This window comes from Uloborus diversus, chromosome 2, assembly GCF_026930045.1.
Source record: "Uloborus diversus isolate 005 chromosome 2, Udiv.v.3.1, whole genome shotgun sequence".
Classification (NCBI taxonomy): domain Eukaryota; kingdom Metazoa; phylum Arthropoda; class Arachnida; order Araneae; family Uloboridae; genus Uloborus; species Uloborus diversus.
The window spans coordinates 101390644-101412098 of record NC_072732.1 but is presented as its reverse complement, the minus strand read 5'-3'; the positions used below and the strand labels follow the sequence as shown (position 1 = coordinate 101412098).

General features: G+C 31.9%; 1 protein-coding gene across 2 annotated transcripts in view; it reads right to left on the bottom strand.

Moving 5' to 3' along the window:
• Positions 1 to 21455, bottom strand: part of LOC129235309 (KAT8 regulatory NSL complex subunit 1-like) — a 183474-nt gene that overhangs the window by 102384 nt on the left and 59635 nt on the right. For both annotated transcript variants that reach the window (XM_054869045.1, XM_054869044.1), the window contains 3 exons: positions 6983 to 7083; positions 5193 to 5282; positions 1456 to 1557 (listed from right to left, as the gene is read on the bottom strand). In XM_054869045.1, the coding sequence (XP_054725020.1) occupies positions 1456 to 1557; positions 5193 to 5282; positions 6983 to 7083 (293 nt within the window). The remainder of the gene's footprint in view (positions 1 to 1455; positions 1558 to 5192; positions 5283 to 6982; positions 7084 to 21455) is intronic.

Genomic DNA, 21455 nt, shown 5'->3' with positions numbered 1-21455 from the left:
CTTAACATTTTCTTTGTGCTTTGGACCATTAACATGTCGAAATACATCATTTCTTCCTCCATGTGCAATGTTGAAATCACTTCTGCATACATCGCAAAAGGCAAATTTTTCACCTTTATTCGATTTTTTAATCGACAGAAATTCTTTACTATACTCTCCCTCAAAACTCTGATGGTAACTTTTACCCGATTTAGCACTCATGTTCTTGATAGTAACAAATTATGTAGAATTTTCCATATATTAGTAAAAGATCAAAAATAACAAACAACACACAACGAACCAACACGCGGTCGGAAAGTCAGAAGTAGAAGTTTTTTTTTTTTCCCAATGGGAGAAAACATTTCTTGTCTTGCCTGTATAGGGAACCGGCTGTACGGTCTGCAATTCAAACCAATCACAAGCTGCTGCCAGCCGTTAGCCGCGCCTATTCCGTGACGTCGGGATGCAGCGCATGACACACACGATGCAGATCGTCGCCGTTGGAGATAAGCGATAGAATTCCCTTCCCCCCTTCTTTGATTGCGCATTTAAGATTAGATTTCCGTAAAAACATCATATCAATCCGTAATCAGTAAAATTCTGAGAATATCCGTAAATTTTACGGATAATCCGTAAAAGTTGGCAAGTATGCATTCCCAGCCGGGCATGTACGGGTAAAAGGTTCATGCCCAATCGGAATTTTTACATGGCCCAGGCATGCCGGGCAATATAATTTTTGAGCCCTGGGTAAGATTTCTGTGATCAAGATCAGTGTAGCCTTCAAAATGCTGGTAGGTTTGGTTTCTCATAACTATAGTATTGATTCCCTTAGAGATGAGCAATGTCATTCTTTTTATTGATTTGTTCATTTCTGATCATTTTAAAAAGTTGTAGGTGATCTCACAATGACACATGAATGTTGAAAATGCTTCATTGGATAAGTAATGAAATGAGATGTCCTTGCTGAGATCTTTTGAATAAAAAAATGTTCGAATCAGACTATTCACTCAAAAGTTATTTTAGGGGGGGGGGGGGGGTGCGACAAACATACATTACTCCTCATCTCAAAGCATTACTTTCCATTTTTTTCCCACCATATTTTTAAGATGCATTAACCTTCTTCCATGCTTTTTTCTTCTTTCTGACTTTTACTGGGAAAGTAGGCTAAAAATGGTTTGAAATGAACATATATTATTGCATTGAGAAAAAACTTTAAGAGTTTAAAATTTCAAGATGATTGTAATTCAAAAAAAAAAAGTGCTCTTTTTCCAAGTCCATAATTAAAATGCTTTAAGCTTCTCCTTTCAAAGGAATTGTTCATTTTTTTGGAAGATTATACTGCACCATTCATTTTAAGGAGTGTCTTTCAGACCCTTCGCCCACGAACGACGCATTGCTACAATGCGAAAGGGTCTAGCATATTTACAAGCAATATAAACACTGATAGGATGCATAACATATTTTACTAAATCTTACTGTCATCAAAAATGGATAAGGGAGATGGCACGGGAGAATCTTGAGAACTGGCACTGGATACTACTGAATATCTCCTTATACGCTCCCTTGAATGAAATGAGTCTGTAAAGATAGTTTTCAAAAAATCACTAAAATTTAAATTTTTGAGTGGGGAACTGAAGACTAAAATTGGAAAACTCAATAAGTGCCAAATAAATTTTACAGGGTATCGAAAATAAGATTCCAGGCGGATTGTGGCCCTTACTGTTTTTTTTTTTTTTTTTTTGCATTAGAACCAACCAAGATAGTAACCTTCAAAGGCACTTACTGCGTTCTCCACCGCACGGGCGCTAGTACTTGCTCCACTAGCGTACCGTAACTACGTAAATTTAACTAACTACTCTTAGGGGGGATAGGCACATAAATCGTTTACCACAAGGAAATGCTTGGCATTTACTTCATTTTGATGCAAAAAAAATGGCAGTTAATGCGTTTTCCAATTTCAGTCTTCAATTCCTTTTCAAGCTTATGAAAAGGGAATCACAAAATTTTTTGTAATGAGGAAAAGGTAACATTGATTTTTTTTTTTAAATCAGGATTCAGGATTTTTTATTATTATTTTTTTTTTAAATCAAAAAAGTCAGATTTTTTTTTATTTAAATCAGATTTTTTTTTTAATCTTCAAAAATTTGTGGACATTAATTACATTTATGAACAGAATATAGTTCACACAATAGATGAAAAAGCAACATTTTAGCTATTTTCATTTCATGGTAGTAGATGTTTTTTGATAATTGGTATAAGTAGATCAGCTTTATGCAAGCTGCAATTTGTGTTTAACATTTTCCCCCTACCCCAACTAAAACTACAAATCTTTAAAACCATAATTCTAGAAAACAGTAGTACCACTATTTCCTAGAATTATAACTTTCATGCTTTATAGAAGAAAAATTTCTTAAAATTTGGCACTTTTCAATGTTTATTATAGTGTAGATTCAACAAAAGTTCTAAAACGGACTCAAGTGTTCAATTAGAATGAAGGCAAAAAAAACATAGAAAATAAAGCAATCTAAACTGATGGATCCATTCATTTTACTCCTAAAATTAGGATAAGTTCTCTAAATATTCAATAAATATGTAAGATTTATAAATATGTTACGATTTTTACATAAAATGTGATTTTGTTTTATACTTTGCTTAAAGATAAGGTTTTTATCATCATGTTTGTTTTTAATGTTAAAATAAAATGTGTGTTGAATAATTGCTTTTCTTAACTTCATTAGTCATGGTGTATAAGAAAAACTGCAAATTTTTATTAGTTCTGAACTTATTTTGGCGCAAAAGCAATGTTACATGAGTCTAAAAATCTGTTACACACACAGAAAAAGGGATCTATATAGTTTTGCCACTTGAAGTTAAGATTGTAAAGTGCAGTATACTTAAATATAGAGCAACACATTCTAAAAATGCAAAATTCATTTATAAAGAATTCAATCAACTGATTTTAATCAATGATTTCATTTTAAAAAATCACATTCAAATCAATTGATTTAAATCATGATTTAAATCGTGATTTGAATCAAGCTGATTTAAATCAACGAACCCTGTTTTGAATTATTGCAAATGTTAAATGAGAAAGCTCAGTTTAGGAGACAAAAAATATTGCACATTTTAATGTTTAATTGCTATTAACAAAATAGAAAAGGGGGGGGGGGGGGGGAACAAGAGTAAACATTTAAAAAAAACCGCTCTTTATATGAAAACACAATTTTACAAAAATGCTCCACAAAAAGCTTATTGCATTTCTTGAATCTTAAGTTTACACACACCCTCACCCCCCCCCCCCCCCCAAAAAAAAAAGACTGCAATTAGGAAGAATTCTGTTATGCTTACATGCTATAGTCTACAATAAGCAATTTTTTTTTTCTGCATTTCAGCCCTGAATGTAAAAACCTAGCCTAAGAAGTGAAATCAGAAAGTAGCATAACTAAGTGGCATATTCGCTACTAGGTTTAAATATTGACAATATGAACTTAATCCTTAATATTGTGTTTAAACAATAATGTGGGAGAGATGAGAGGGTCCAGGGGTTTATACCACGGAAATTTTTTTAACTTGCCTAAAAATGCATTTTAGCTGTGTATTCCTCAAAAACTTGCAATTCTACTTAGGGTGTCAACCCCCCAGACGGATGAAACTAAGGGCGGACTGCTCCATTCCTCTCCCAGTATTGACCCCACTGCACCTATAAATACGGGGGAAATGGAGTACTTGGTACCCTTTTCTGGTGTACGTAGATACTGTGCTTAGGAAAAAAATGGCACAGAATTACCCATAAATGTAGCTTTATTACAAATTGGTACAGAAAACCTATTTTTGCGCTTTCTAGCGCAATTGTCATAGAATTCCTATTGCTGGGGAGAAAATTGGTTCAATCCATATTCTTATGCACTATAGAGAGTGCTACTATCCCCTGGCTTTCGTTGATTATAAGAAAGTTAATTGAAAAACTATTTAAACGGGAGTAAATGGTAAAAAACAGAAAATCGGAAGATCAACATGAAAAACTGAAGTCTCCAGCTAAAATCAGTACAGCTGACAAGTATGCCAATGGTGATTGTTGCGTTTAAAATTCTCGTGGACACTAAGTACTCCAAGTTCTTATTCAATACCTCAGTGCTTGACAAGAGATTGTTCAGTTCCTGAACTAGATCAAAAAATAGGTGTTCAGGGCTCCATCCAACAGGTTAATGGTGGGTATGAGGTCGTAGGAGTTTAGTGAAGTGTATTATATTGCTCCAATCACTTAGAGCCAGGGTTTATACTAGAGAAAAAGGTAAAGTGAGACTCCCACTTTGATCAAAATTATAAGTGGGAATTTTAAAATTAAAGTGGAAGTCTTTCGATAAATATTTATTTGAACAAAGTATTTGCACATCATGTAGCACAAAACTTCTTTAACAAGTATAACATCAAAAAGGGACGACCCATTTGTTTTGCGAGAATAAATGTGCATCTTTTTATTTTAGGGATAGACTGTTGAAAAAAAAAATTAACATTGAAATCTGATTATTTCTGCTATATAGGCAACAGTTCTTTTAAAAAAAAAAAAACATTTGAGGCAGTGAGAAGCAAAGGGATTTTAAGTACCAAAAATATAAATTTGGAGATAACCAGTACTAATCTACTAAAGTAGGAGAACCTCTCCTCTATTTTGGGACAAGTAAGCAAGCACAAACTAAATTGTTCGAAATGTTCACCCTTTAGATATTACTAGCCAAATGAAAAAAAGAGGATTTCAACACTGGCATAGATCTCAAACAAAATTCAAAGCATGAAAAAGAAATGGCTATAGTATGTAAATAAATTATTAATTACATTACTATTCTATAAAATTTGGCAGAAATTTTAAACTTCCCCATTTTACATGCCTTTATTATAAAATACCACAATATGAAAAACCTCACGAACTTTTGTTCAAAAATAAGCAGTAAATAATGCCTCTTAATCAAAAACATGTTCAGAAGACAATAACTACATACTTAATGAGCAAAAATACATCATTTTATTTGAGCAATGCTAATTATAATATGTTCAATGTGCAAATGCAGAATAAAATAGCTAAATAATCATGAATATTTAATGATATAAACCTAAGTCTTCTGCTAGTACAGAACACTAGAAGTAAAAACGAAATTTTCCACAACTTTACTATATATAACTCGTAACTACAGCACTAATTTGTATAAAAGACTTACGCTTATTTCGATTCAGTCTTCTCCATTTTCCAAAAATTAACCGATGTTTTCTAAAATGCTTCGAATTCTGTACATGTTTATTCCTATATTCTAAAAGCAATTAAATATGTTAAATAAGACAACAAAGTTTTAAAAAATCAGATTATATACAGATTTTTTTTTAATGTTTCTTAAATTGCAAAGAACAAAACATTGAAATGCCTATGAAACAATGAACGTTTTTTACTGACTTAACTATAACACTGGTTAACAATGATTTTGTTACATGAAACACATACAATGCCCCTAACGTAATTTTTTATGTTGGTTTCAAATATCCTAATCTAATTTTTCGATCACACAGTTTTTTGCAAAATCTTTTGTTTTATTTATCTAGCCAATGTTTTAGTATCATGCAATATTTAAAACACAGCCATAGTGATTTAAATGACCTTGTTTCAGACTAGCATTTGGCAACAAAACAGACAGAGCTCCAGGTTAAAAGGCTGAAATATGCTTAGTTTACTTTTAAAGGCAACTCAGCACAGGGATGTTATGGTGAAAAAAGGGAAAAGCCAAAATTATAATAAAAATAATAAAAATCGTTCTCAAAACACACTTTTAGCACAATCTAAACATAGCAAGGTACAGTAGACCAATCAGTGGGAGAAACCTCCATAGTAATTGAACACCTCTCGGAGAATGCTTTGTTTGTAAAGTATTTAAAAAAAATAAGCTTTCAAAAGTTTTTTCCCTTATGAATTGGCAATCTTAACGTAAAACTTGGCATTTCCCAAAAGAAAACAAGAAAGTTTAGTGTTCCTCCACTGGCTAGACCAGAGTTCCCAACAGATTTTTAACTGCACTGAAAAGGTACCTTTATCTTAACTTGGCTGTACTGAAAAGGAACCTCTACCTTAACCTTTAAGGTTAACATTAGGAATATATTGATTAATCAACAGTGATCAGTAATAGGCCAATTTTTATCAATTAATCGGCTGAAAATTTATTTTTTTATTACCTAGAACAAGAAACTATGATGAATGAATTTATTACTTATTATCATGGTAGGGAGAATCACATTAATTTTTTTTTTTTTTAAGGAAAAATAAAAAGGAAACAAGTAAAATACATTACAAGGAAAAGTCAAACTCAAACTGAAGTTTTAAAGGAATATATGACCAGATTTTTAAGGAAAGAACCAGACTTTTAGACTTGGAAATAAAAAAAATCGACTTTTAAGGGAAAATGGGACCAACTGAGAGCACTGCTAAGCATGTTCATTTACTGATTGTGATACTTTCCTTCTTTCAAAACGGCTCCCCAAAAGCACCAAAAACCTTGTGTAACTCTTACAGAAGAACCGTAAGAGTTCTCCTAGATTATTAATTACCTTATGAATAAAAATGTTTTTAATGCTATACACCAAATACTTTTGTGAATTTATTCACTATGAATCTAATCATTATGAATCTATAAAAAAAATAGGGATCATTCACGGGCCAGACTACCTTTACTATACATTAACTTTTAAAATCTTTTTAAAAATTCCACATTCAAATCTACATTCTAAAGTACAGAGTGACCCTAAGAGTGACAAAGGGGACTCCAAACTTTGCATGCTAAGAATTATTTTTGAAAAATGTGAGATTCTGAATGGTTGAAGTTTTTAAAAAACTTAAACCGAATAATTCAAGTTATTCCATATTTTTCGAAAATTGTGAAGTATGAATCTTATTTTTCCCAACCCCTGTATAAACTCATATGCTAATCGATTTGACACAGAATAAATTAGAAGTAATCATACTTACTGACTGATAACAATGACCTTGCATAGCGATTCAGTTTCCTGCTATGATTCCTCAAAAGTGAAAAATGCTTCGTCTTATTTCCAAATCGTATTCTTCTAAATCTGGAGGAACAAACAATTAAAACTTCACCTTCTTTAAATATAATTAACAAGTGATTTCTTTGGAATTTGAGTGAGCACTAGATAATTTTTCAGAAAATTATAATTTGGTAATATTTGATCATCAGAGCCAGAAAGACTTAAGTCATATTAAAGTGATTTTGCAGCACAGAGAAAGAACATTCTTCTACCGCATGCAAATGCTGGGACGTGTACTCTTTAAACCACAGTAAGAAATTGAAAAGGTTTTTTTTTTTTTTTAAGAATTACGATCACATGGGTTAATGCTGAATAGGCTTCAACATACAATGCACTACTAAACGGAAAATCACAATTTTTGGACTTGCGTCCGTCTGCCTTTGAGGTACAGATATAATCTGAAAAAATAATCAAAACTTTTTATTAACACAAAATTATAAATAAAAAATACCTCAAATAAGCTATGACACTTAGTGACAGTGATGTTTCCATCTATTTTTCTGAGGGTATGCTCCCAGTAATCCATTATGCCCAATATATGTATGCGATTATATACGTAATATGTCATATGAAAATTTTTGAAGCTTGAGAGAATATGTTATATGTCTAAAAAAATGTTTTAGAGTATATGGCGTATATGGAGTACACATGGGAATACCACTGCTTAATGATGAGAAGATGCTATTCCTTCCCCAAACTTCATTCTGATGCCTAGAAAAAAAACCCAGATTCTTGACATTTGAATTTTTAGTTATGCCCTCATACCTGGAGTCATTATATTTCTGTTCTCAAAAAGTAAGAATTACAGATGTTTTTAAGGGGCTCAGATTTTGTTTGATTCAATCAAATTCTATCTACCAGTTAACGTAACGAAAAATATCCTTCCGGGTGGGGAGGAGGCAAAAACTTCTACCTCTACGATTGGTAGATACATTTGATTGTATTCAATCAAATTCTTTTAGAGTTGAATATGCCAATTAAAAAGACAAGGAGAAAGCAGGACCAGTATCTAGATGAAAAAGCAAGACATATACAAACAATTACAAAAGTTTTGTGTTCTGGGCTCCCATGCATGCACATGCATTAAGAAATAGATTTTAAAAAAGGAAAAAAACAGGAGTCATTTTCAAATAGCATTTGTTTTGTTAAAATCCCAGTGGCAGAAAAGGGGTGTGGCCAGAACCGTCAGCAGTTGACGTCACAGCACTGTGCTCAACTCTCCGAGCTAGATTTCGTATTGCCGCCATATATATATATATTAGGGTGGTCCTTATTTATATGGGAAAAAAAAAATTTCGAAATTCAACAAGTGACGCCCCCTAGTTTTGTGACACTATAATAAAAAATAATCGGTGCAAAATTTCGACTCTATCGGTCAATAATAACACGTGCCCCTAGGACGTTGAACTTTAAGACTTTTGATAATTTTCTCACAAATCTTCGAGTTTTTACTTCAGACCCCGTAAATCGTTTCTCCTATGTTTGCAAAATATTTTTACAACGAGGTAGCACTAAAATTAACCTTTTTACTTACTTCATATCGTCTAAAGATTTTACATTGAATAAGAATGAAATAGTGCTTTAGAAACTTTACCTTAATCGTATGCTTTTCTCAATGTATCTCTATCGTGTGCTTTTTTTCCAGATAGTCTTCGACTGTCTGTAAAATACTAAATTGCTTTTGTGACTCATATTTGGTAAATTGATTGTGAAATTCTTCGATTAATTGTGCTCCTCTTTCAGTTGTATCATTCACAACTTTCAGCATTTTAACGATATCTCTTCCCTTTAAATAGCTTACTTCATTTTGCCATGAATCAGGATCAAATAGGAAAACATCTTTTGGTGTTTGTAACTTATCAAACAGTTTTATTGACTTGTAATTGATTCTATAAAGAGGAAGATCTTTACTAAGAACGTATTCCAAATCATCTACTGTTATCTGAAATTTTTTATACAGTCATCAGACACGTCTCCCTATTCAGCAAGCATTTTTTTGACGTAGTCTTTTCCTATCTTCAAAGTTAATTCCTTCATCCAATACGGACAAAGCTACTAGTTCATCCCCTAAATACCATAAGTGATTTATGAATTTTTCAATCACTGCTTCTGCTGCATGTTTGTCATCATTTTGTACGCTACAGGTTTTTTAGACACTAGACTTTATACTAATTTAAAAGGCCTAGAATAGGTTGCTGCGAAAATATATATCTTCGTACAACATTTAACTGTAAAACAGCATTTGCAGGCATTCTCTTCATGTAAAGTTAATTTAAATTGATTCCTAAATATATAAATATTCAAACAATAAATTCCTTTTGCCACCCATCTGACTCACAGATAAGCTCCAGGTTGCCGAAAACATATCCCTGTAGAAGGGCACCAAGAAATATTATTACACGTTAAGAGAATTCTCTGTAATATTTCTTAATCCCGCTTTCTACGAACAATAATATGTCATCAAATTCTTCTTTTAGAATTTAAGTGGTATGTGTACTTTTTGAATTTTGAAGCGCTTAAATTATGGAATATAGAGTCTAGAACTAAGAAAGGCAAGAACTTCTTGGCAAGAACACTCTGCAGTACGATTTCAAGTGCATGATGATAGCAATACAAATGCAATGTATCACCGTTCAGCTTTTGCTCTAAAAATTTACATGCACAAATTATAGGGCCGGTATTGTAAGCCGCTGTATAAAACACTACAGCTTGAACAGTTAGCAATAAAGAGCAATCATCTAAGATATCATATCCAACTGAAGAAATATCTCATAAATTCTGAGTAGCTGTTCAACATTGGGACCTGAAGTTATCATGGTAAGCCTATCAGCGTTTTTTTTTTTTCCAGTTACATCTGGATGTAGCTTTGTATCCCAGGGAATAACTAAAAAATCTAAATTTAAATTCATGAAATCTGATTTTACCTCTCGAAGATTTTCTCTCTCTCTTAAGGAATGTACGATTGATTATAAGGTTATTTGGATTTAAATTGACTGTATCTACATAGGCTGTTTATAAATGAGAAGCATCTTTGTCTCTAATATGGCATTTGTCTAACATTGATGAAATGCGAGCAGATATCAATAGTTGTCAAGCTTTTTTGCGTTGTGGTAAACCAGATATAGAAAAAAGGTTCAACAGGTTAGGATAGATACCCATTTCGGTTTCTAAATCTTGTGAATTGCAAGAAGAATTTGATGATAATAAAGGACTATGTACTGAAATAGACGACAGTTTAAAGTATAGATTTTTACAGTATTCCGATCTGGAATTTTTTTTTTATTTATATTTTAGATATGCAAAATAGAGTTTATTTTTATGGTAGGGTAATCGAGGATTTTCAAAATTTAAATTATAAGAATGCATAATCATTTAAGTATATAACTAAGGAACAGCGAATTAAAATATAATTGTCATTACTTATATTTTTAGCATGGAAACCTAGTGACCCTATTTGCCACACCTATTACATACACAGAAAATTTTCTAAATCAACACCCCCAAAGCCTGGAGGAGGCAATTTGTTGTTGTAAAACATCATTCATTAATGGCCTAGGCCATTCATTAATAGCCTTTAGAATCCCTTGTGTCCATCTTGGTGGAAAGAAATGTTCCCCTGCCGCTTGATTTGAAACGAGCGCGAATAGCGGTATGCCATTGGTGTACATGTACCCTATGTAATATGTAAAATTTTACAGAATGGAAGTGAGAGAATGGTTGGTCTGGAAGTAGCAACATCTATTGAGGTTCAAAATTACTTTAAATATGAAACCTAGGAATATTTTTACATAAAAATGAGAAAATCCGCAATTTTTTCTTCGAAACTCAAAAAAGGGGGCCCTAGGGGCACGTGTTAATATTCATGGATTGACTTAAAATTTTGCATGGATCATTTATTTGTATAATGGAACAAATTGAGGGGGCGTCGCGTAAAATATCTACAACTTCGAAAATAAGGACCACCCTAATATATATATATATATACACCAGCAGTTGAATCGGTATTTTTCCATCTATGCTAAATTAATCAATTTCAATCCTCCATGGAGCCTGGACTCGTGAAAAGTCAATCCAATATCTATAGTCACGGATGACTGTCATATTTTAAATTTTTCCAGAGAAGACGAGTCGGTTTTTCAATTTTCTTTTTATGCTCCTCCTTGTTGACTGCGGCGCAGAAGTGCACTGTGCACCATAAAGCAAAATAAAATTTATAAGAGTTTCCAAGACCGTGGGAACTTTAAACTCTACAAGTCAATTTTCTTATTATTATTAATGGAACTTCATTCTATTAACTAGACATGAAAACTGATGCGCAGTATAAAATAAGACACTGAGCTGATCTGAATAAATATTTGAACTTTTTATTCCATCAATATCAACAAGGTCAAAATGCAATGGAGCTCTTAACCTTTGGCATCAAAAAAAAAAAAAACATATCACCAACAGTAAGGAAATTTATAAAAGAATCCCAGTTTCAAAAATTTTCCTGAAAACATACTTGGGAGAAAATCAAAATATCTTTATACTAAACTTCAAATGTGTCTAAACCAGTGAAAGGTAAATTGTGGTAATTTACAAACTGAAATGTGCAATACAACTGAAATTTACACTGAGCAGTTCTGTCATGTTTCAAATGTAGTATACAACTCTTCGGAATCAACATTTTCAATCTGGCACCAATTCTTTCTATGTCAGTGATAAAGCTGGACTAAAATCTTTTAACGTACGGCAAGCGAAAGAAGTGATACAAAGAAAATTGTATATGCAGTTCTCTGGGTTGGTGAGCAACAGCAAGCAAGGGGCAATAGCCCCCTAGACTTTGAAAAACTTTATAAAGTTATTAGTACAAAAGACAAATGTGCAAAGCTAAATTTCACTTTTCTTTAATTTTACAAAACAGTGGAGGTTTATCAATTTTTAAGCTATTGTAAAGAAGTACTGTGTCATTTTACAAGTGAAGCAAAAAAAAAATCACTGCCCTTTATAATTTTACTAGCGGTACCTGCATGGCTTTGTCTGTAGTAGAAAATTAAAAGGTTATTTGGTTCACACGTATATTTACAAATAATGATGGATGATGCAGAGGAATAACTTCCACCAATGGCGGCTTAAAATTAGAATAGAAAAAGAACAAAATGAAAAATCACTCTGAGGTGCACACCCCTATGCTACAAAATAATTTTGTGCCAAATTTCATGAAAAATCGGCCTAACGGTCTAGGCGCGATGTGCGTAAAAGCCATCCAGAGACGAACTTTCAGCTTTATTATTAGCAAAGATAGTTAAATATACATTTTATCAATTAAGAATTTTTCTTCTTAATTATTTAATTTTTGCACTATTTGGCTAGAAAACCCAGAACGATTACGAAAAAATCCAATGATGTCTAAATTTAAATTTTGAGTCATAAAATTGTTCTTTCTACGAATTGATGGGAAAAATGTTTATGCTATTTTTTCCCCTTCTTTTTTAAACCTGATTGTTAAACATGTGTCACTAGACGAAACTTTTATTTTCGAGGTAGACCATGCAATGTCGGGCAATGCAGCTAGTGACACATAAATCAAAAGTATATTTTATAGTTCTGTGGGCTTAATGGGTGTATGGTGTGATAGTTTCAAAAATTTATAGTTGCATTCTTTAAAGATTTATTATTAGTATTTTACTTAATAATACTCAACTAAGAAGTAAAAAGTCTTAAAGCAAAAGCTATTAAATGACTTAAGACGTCAATATGAAATATAGTTCAAAGTACATTTTAATTATTGAGACTGCTCAAATTGAAAGATTTAAACAAAATATTGAATTGAATATTTAAAACCTTTTCGTTGCGAAGCACTTTTGTCATGCATTGAGCTATACCATTTGCATGCTCCCCCCCCCCCCTCCAGGAAAGTTTTGAATTAGAGAAAAAATTGTATTTATTATATTTGGAAATGTTTGTTGTTTTTCGATCCTCTATAAGCCGAAAGTGTTTTTCTTTCCCCCACCCAAAAAGTACAAACAAAAGGAAAGAAATGGGTGCCATTGCATTGCATCAATAACTGTCTAGACTAAGTAGATCTAATTAATCTCCAGGGGTCTGTCCAGGATTTTTCACAAGGTCCGTTTTTTGTGAAAAATCAAATAATTTTGTGAAAAAAGAATTAATTTTGTGAAAAATCAAAAAATTTCGCAAAAAAAAAAAAAAAAAAAAAAATGTTAAAACGAAATTTTAGAATTTAGAGATGGCACAAACTGCATCAATTAAACTTAAAGTTGAGTGTTTTCCTCTTCTATGGCGAGAAAATCATTCTGGATTTTTTTTTCTGATATTTGGCGGAGGGGGGGGGGGCATCGCTCTTTCAAGTATCAATATTTATCTACCATTCTGCATTATGTTAAATTTTATACTAGATATATTTCTGTACAATATTTAAAATAATTGTTACAAAAATATAAATAAATAAAACAAAATTCAGAATAGGGTTCAGCATTCAACTTTTTGACCCAAGACACTCTTAAAAAGCACAGAATTTCGTTTGAAACTTATAAATTCCGTGATTTTAACAAAAATAAAAATATATTTCAATTGTTTACCTCTTAACAAAGCGTAATAATCATCAAAAATTCGAAAAATCGGATTCCCATAGCGGATGCAAAGAGATCGCAATTCTCAAAGTGAAGGCATCAAAAGTATAAAAACGGCTTGTAAAAGAAATATTTTTGATAAAATTATTTTAAAATTGCATTTTAAGAGTCCTATGATAACATATCATTAATATCTGTGCACACAGTTGACTCCCCCCCCCCCCCAAAAAAAAATAATAATAAAATAAAATAAACCATCCATTCAGCATTTTAATTTTTACTCATAACAGAAAATGGAATTTTGCTTTAAAAACTTGAAATGAGAGTTCTAACAGAGATAAAGAGACTTTTCATTTATTTGAATCCTAATAAAGCGAAGTTAGCTTGAAAAAAGAACAAAATATGATTCTCATATCGGATGTTAAAAGATTGCATTTTTCAAAATGTAGACATCTAAAGAAAAAAAAACGGTAATTAAAAGAGTTTATTTAAAGTTAATCATCCTTGTTAGCATCGAAAAATCAAAATCCATATAATTGTCTCCCAAAATAACAATTAAACATCGCACCGCACCGTAAAAACGCAAATATTGACAAACTGACAAAATGATGAGAATATTTTCTAATCAAGTCATTGTAAAGGTTCAACGCCAGACGCTAAGTGGTGATAGTTTTGAAATTGGTAACCCTATCTGAAGCGATCATATTTTTTCCTCACCCCTATCCCTTTGCAGTTCTAAGTTCATTTCGCAGATATATATTATTATTGTTTATTAAATCATGAGCGGAGAAAAGTGCTTACCAATGCCTTTTCAGAAAAGTTTACAACAACACCGCTGCTAATTAGCTGTGATAAAACAAACAACCATTATATTTATTTGGCAGTAGCAATTATTCATCGCTTGCAGGAGCATCACAAGAGTGCCGATTTTTTCTTTTCTTTTTTTTTTTTTTTTCAAAATTAGCCGATTTTGTATAAGCTGATCCCTCTAATTTAATTTAAAAAAAGGTTCCAAAAATGATCGGTTTATACACAGAAATATGCATTATTTTGCTTTCAAATTTGCTCTTTCAATAAGCAATTTGTGACAGATCCGATCTTGTTTATCAGAATTTTGTGAAGGGTCGGTTTTGTTTGATCGGGATTTTGTGAAAGGTCCGTTTTGTTTGATAGGGATTTTGTGAAAGGTCCGTTTTGGTTGATCGGATTTTTGTGAAGGGTCCGTTAACGGACCCAAATATCCTCTGGCCAGACCCCTGATCTCTCATACCGAATTTTTTCACATAATTTGGAAAGGTTTTTTTTCCTTTTGTTACATATTGTTTACTTCATTTTTTTAAGTAGAAAAGAAAAACCTGCACAAAGCTCTGATTTAGTGCAGACCAAAAATTTGATAGAAAAAATTACAAGACAGTCGAAACAATGGAAATATTTCACTTTTGGCGGAAAAGGGCGGAGGCTGGTAAATTGGTTGGAAGAACTATTTTTGTGATTTTTTGGTATCTTACAGAGCTGGCTTTCAAAGACTAGCTTTTTTCATTCGTTGTTAAATAAGCCGAATGTTTGTGATCTATTTTTAGTGATACCTGAATGTTTGAGATAGAGGTTTAAAACAGGCTAAGAAAAAATTTTAAGTTACGAAGAAAAGTATAGTTATTTTCACTGTTGATTAGCAAAGAAGGAAACTGCATTAAAGTTTTATATGCCTCCAAGGTTTCAAACATTTTTTCGAATCGAAAAAAAGTTTCAATTGACGGTGCAAGAAAAAAGACTGCAATAAAAAGTAACAATTGTATTATGCATTTTTATTGAATATTTCAAACCCTACTTTGATGCTTCAAAAGTATCCGAGGATTATTTAACGAAAAAACAAATTTCTTCTCGCAACAATGTTTGGTAACAGTTTTTTTTTTTTTAGTAAGTAAAAAAGGTTATATCTTACATAAAATTATTAAAAAAAATTCCAACCTATAGAACCTATATCGATTCCTCAGAGCAACATCAACAGCTAGGAATATTAGAACAATATCCTACAGTTGCTTTGAGGCTACAATATTATTTTATCTTTGATACATCATTCTACCACTTTTTTCTCTTATTATAAATTTAAAGAGTTTCAGCGGTGGCATTTTATTTTATACTAGACTTGTTTTCGCATTCAAGAAGTCAAATTTTCAATAACCCAAAATTTTTTCGCATTCTCTGCAACTTTGATTTAATGAAGTTTCGCTGATTTTTTTTTTTTTTTTTTTTTTTTTTTTTTTTTTTTTTAAATGTGAACGATAAAACTAGATGTTGATGCAGTGTACTTCATGATTTTAGATGATTATTTTTGTTAATAAACAGGGTGCCAAATGATTTTAAAAAATTTAATGGCATAATTTAAATTCTTTGACATTTTCATATAAAAAATATTTATGTATTTGTAGAACCATTCATTTGCACCAGTTCTTCTATTTTGTAAAATATTAGTGATAAAAGTTTGTACCTGAAATCACTGTTCAAAACTTTTTTAATGCACACATTAAATATTACATTGCTTAAAACTTTTTTTTATTGAAAATTTAATTTAGCAAATGCCGTAAAACTGATCCTAGATTTTACAGGACTGCTCCTCAATATCAGAATTTGAGGAGCAGTACTGCTTCTCAAAGTGAAATACATACTTATTTCCTCACTGACCCTGCTTGTGCCAACATGTACTTGGTATTGGTAATCAAAAAGAACAAATGACAAGCTAAAACGAGCATTTTGTCATTTAATCAAGTTCTTAAGATACATATGATTCTCTTGTCCAGTATAGGATAGATGATGAATTTAATTTGATATCTTTTCTGCATTTCTGAAAGTACTTTATACTGTATTAAGGATATTAAATGTTGGGGTTTTTTTTATTTTTAAGTTAGGCTATTGTTTTTCTACAACAAATGCTTCTCACTGATATTTTTGCTAGTAAAATATTGCTTTACCATTATGTCCATTGTTTGTAATTGGAACAACCAATGGACATTATTCTGCGGTATTATCATTACTCATTATTCTGCGGTAAAAACCTAAATTACAAGTTGAAACTTTCTATAAAGTATATCTCTTTAAAAAAACTGATGCACATTTTCTTGAAATTGAAAATAACATTTAGAAACTTTGTCCTTGTGTCGACCCCCCCCCCCCTCTTCTACCCTTGGACTGTGTTCAAGAACCCCCACTGGTTTTCGAAACTTGGTACCAGTGAGCAAGTTATTTAACATTTCAACATCAATTATCAATTTTATGCCCGAAACAAAATTAATCTATATTGCTCATACTCTTGCAAGTTCACATGCAGTACTTGTTAAAATTTCAGCAATGTTTTGGATGTGCCTACAAAGCTAAGATTATACTGTTCCATTACCTAAATGGAAAAATGATGCAGCAGAGTATAATCCTTATTCAAAACAATAGAATATCTGAGCTGTTTGAACAAAACTTGTCTGAGTCGAGAAAAATGAACGCATGCAAATTAAAAAGATTGATGGCAGATATTATTTTAACAACTTATGAATCATTAACACATTGGAAAATTACATTGGTTTTTTATATGGGTCAAAAAATTAGAATAATTTATTAATCTATGGGGCATGCTGGAACTCCCATAGTTCTTAGCGTAACTAAGCAGATGTTGGTATAAAAATTACTTACGGCTATTCTGCTGCATTTGTCTTGTCATAGAAACACTGAGAAGTTCCGACGCGTCTTTGATGTGCTTTTAAATCTTTTACTAGTTTTTTTTTTTTTTTTTAATGAAAAAATATGTTTTCAAGACATTAAAAGGAAAAAAATATTTAATAACCTTTTCCAGGGTTCGCGTTTACGCGCTATAGCGGGTTTTTTACGCAAATTCGCGGGGAAAGGGACGCAACTTCCGCGAAAATTCGGGTCCTAGGGACCCAGAACACCCAAAAGATAAAAACCAGAAAAAAAATTGTGGAAAATGCTGAAGATCTATCTAGTGAATGCTTTTAAGCTTCAATGACCAGGAGAATCAACAGAAAAGGATTAAAATGACCCTATCTCTGTATCAGCTATTCAAACACACCCCTACTGTTGACCAGTCAATGGAATTTTAGTGATAAGACTGGAGCTTACAGTGACCTCCTGGGCAGAGCTCAAGGAGCAAAATATTGCAAGTTCATAAATAGCCCATTCTACTCTATTCTAAGAATAAGTTCTCCCTCAACTTTTATCTCGGGGAAATTCCTGAAAACAACAATAAAGATCAAAAGTAAGAGTGGTTTCAATGCAATCTTCAGGATTGATACAGGACAACTGAGTAGTAAAAGCTTATCTATTTTGCATTCACTTAACCAGAATTACTTTTGAAAATTATTATCTTGCATCCTCAATAAAAGGATGGGTGAAAAAAAAATGGTGAACATTTTTCGGATCGCGCAAAACACAAAGTCCCGAACTTAAAATTTTTCTTGTTAAATTACTTATGAATATGAATTTTATACAAAAGCACTTTAACCTTGTTCATTTTCTAGTAATTCACCTATTTCTGAGGGGCTATTTTTATTTGGACTTGCAAAAGTAACGTATTAATCGAACGCGCCATTTTGAAAATGGCGAAATTTTAAAAGTAGCACCAAAGCCAACACAGATATTTTAAAAGAGTCACAATGAAGTCAAATTTTCTAATTTAAGATTGCAAATGAGCAATTTTTATACTCATGTGAGAAAATGTTTCGTTTTTGCGATCGCGATTTTTGCGCTCTGTTAATTCGCTTGCGATTTTTTTCTATTTCTATGAAATTGCCATTGATAATTGATGGAGGGGGGGGGGGGGGCTAGTTGCTTTTTTTCGCCTAGAAAAATGTTTATGAAAGCAAAGGTTAAGGGAGTGCTTTCTGCTTGATCAATCAAAGGCATTTATTTTTTATCTCATGGTAAAATCCAACTTTAAAGTAAATTTTGAGTTTACCTCATTGTAACTGACTAAATAGTTTCTCAAATAACTAAATCTTGCAAGTGTATTATTTGAACATATGATAATCACAGAAAAAAAAGGGCAAAATTAACCAATTTAGTTTATTTCATACCTTTTTCAAATAACTATGTGGATAGTTTCTTTTCCCTAAGTATAAATAGTTGTATATTATTCAATTATGTGCTAAGATTTTCTGTTTAAAATTTTAAGGAACTCATTTTTTCCGCCAAAGGACCCAAATCTATTTCATTAATGGGTCCTTGGGACCCAAGTTACGGATAGTTGAGCGCGAACACTGCTTTTCGTCTTAATCCCGTGTGAAATAGCCGAAGTACAGTCGATTCCCGCTACAACGCGATTCCACTTACGCGAAATGGCTATAATGCGAATTTTTCGAATTTATAGCTAATGGGAACTCCTCTTCCACAACACAAATTGTTTTTAAAGGAAGTATCGGATTGGCTTTTGGCTACTGATTTCATGAATATAATTACAACCATTTACCATCAGTGACAGTTGCACACTAAACTAGCCTACACATCGCGTCATCGAGCTGTTACTACATTAAATACCTACTCGGTATCTTTCACTTATCTTTTTTTCATTCTAAATTATTAAAACTGATGAAATATAATGGCATCTTAATGCGCTGTTTCATCTAAAGTTTGTGAAGCTGGGAGAAAAAAGAAAGTTTTCTGACAAAAAAGGGGGGAGGTTAAGATTCTCAATATGCTAGAACAACTACCGAACGTCAACGGTAGCACAACACAAATATGAAAGAATCTACCATACATACAATTAAAAAGTCGAAACAAAAATATATCTGTTCATAACATAATTTCAATATTGAAGCTTGCAGAGTAATGTCTAAGCAAAGTAAATACTATGAAAATGGAAGCTGCTCTTGTATTGTGGATTAAAGAGATTAGGAAGATGGGCTGTTGCCATAAATGGAAACATTTTAAAGAAAAGGCAAAGCAACCGTATTTAAAAATGTATTAGATAACGATCTGCTCATGGAGCATAAGTCATCTTCATTTTATACTCATAAATATTACTAATCCACTGTACAGTACTGTTGTATTGCAGCATTTTTATTATTACTACATTGTACGAACCGACGTACCGTGTTGTTTTATTTAAGCCTTTAATCATTTACTTTGTGCACCTTAAAGTATTTCATGTAGAATAAAACAGCTTTTTTTATTTTTCAAATTCAGTAAACGTTTAGTTCTTTAAGTAAGAAACTGTAATGCAAAGTTGTGGATTGCTTTAAAGCAGTTTGAGAGGTGTTTATAAATGTCTAAAAGAATTTAGTATGTTTCTGAAAAATATGTACCTAAATTTTTCCAAATCACGAAATTTAGATTTATGCGAGGGGTCTTTGGAATGCATCGCTCGCGTAAATCAGGACTCGACAGTACAATCTTAAGCATTGAGCGTGAATCACTTAATACCAAATAAATAAAGAATAGCATAGGGATTTCTACTCTGAAATGTACATTTCAATATGTACACTGTACAGATACATATGTATAGACTAGAAGGCTATTATTTGTATGAAAATATTAGCAAACTTTTTTTTTTAATATTTTATACATACCGTTGTTTTTTACTGTTAGAAGCGAAATAAGTTATAATTTTAAGTTAAAAATTCAAGTTAGAAAATATTTAAATCTATGTTTTGCATTTCATGATTTTTTGATGTCGATGCTTAACATTTTAAGGATAAAAAAAGGAATCATGCAAAAATGAAGACCGATTATTAAGTCATGATGATTGTAAGAGCATACTGCTCACAAGGTACATCCCATTTCGTAGTTTTCTATTGAATGTAAATCGAAAAGGTTAGGATTGGAAAGAATTATTGTTTTATGCAACATGCAGAGTAAATAAATAATAAATACTGCTTCTACTGCGCCTTACTGTCAGAAGTGTACATATATTTCAAATATTTGTAGTTTTTCTTTTTCGCATTATTTAATTTAAATATAAAAGGTGTCTTGCCTAGTTGCTTTTACCAATAACTTGAATTAATACCTGAATATTTGTATAACTTAATTTAATTTTGAAGAAAATGTCCTTTATATTACTATTTGAAAATTTACTATTTTAGTTCTGTACATATTAAGTTCTTTTCCTTAATGAACTGAAATCAAAATCATATACAAAAATACTTCCAATAGATTTTTAGCTATGAAAATTACTCTGTCTTTAGTTTATAGTCCTTAGCATAGGCGGATTTAGGACTGAGTTCCTGGGGGGGCAGGATTTTTTTTTTTAGAGCAACATTTTTAATTGCCCTCCCCGACCATCTCTCCCATGTTTTTATCTGTTTTCTGTGATGCATAAGGCCTACTTTTTTATGTGTCGTTTTCATTACTGTGTGAAATTATGCTGTCCTTTTTGAATTGACCTTAAAAGAGAGGGAGCTGGTATTAAGAGAGTGACGCAGGGCTCCCTTTTAAGTGGGATGTAGAATATCTCCAATTTTAGGGGGCCCGGGGTTACTAACCCGGAGGAAATTATGTAAAATGGATATAAAATTCTGCATTTAGTATATGATAGTCTTATAAGGGTTAATTGAAAATAATAGGCAAATATATATATTTTTTCTTTTTATGCTTTAAAAGTGCTTTGTGATGCAAGTTAATACTTTAAAAGAAATGATGCACAGATTTAGAGAATAGGTATCAAGAGAAGAACATACTACCCATTTGTACAATTCTTAATTTATACTACTGATAAGAAATAAAATTGAAGCACACTTTGCTTAGGAGTTTCAAAGACTTGTCTAATTATTTTCAAGGTTTGTTTGGTTAGATTGGGTTTTTGGCTTAAGAGCCCTGGTAGGCTAT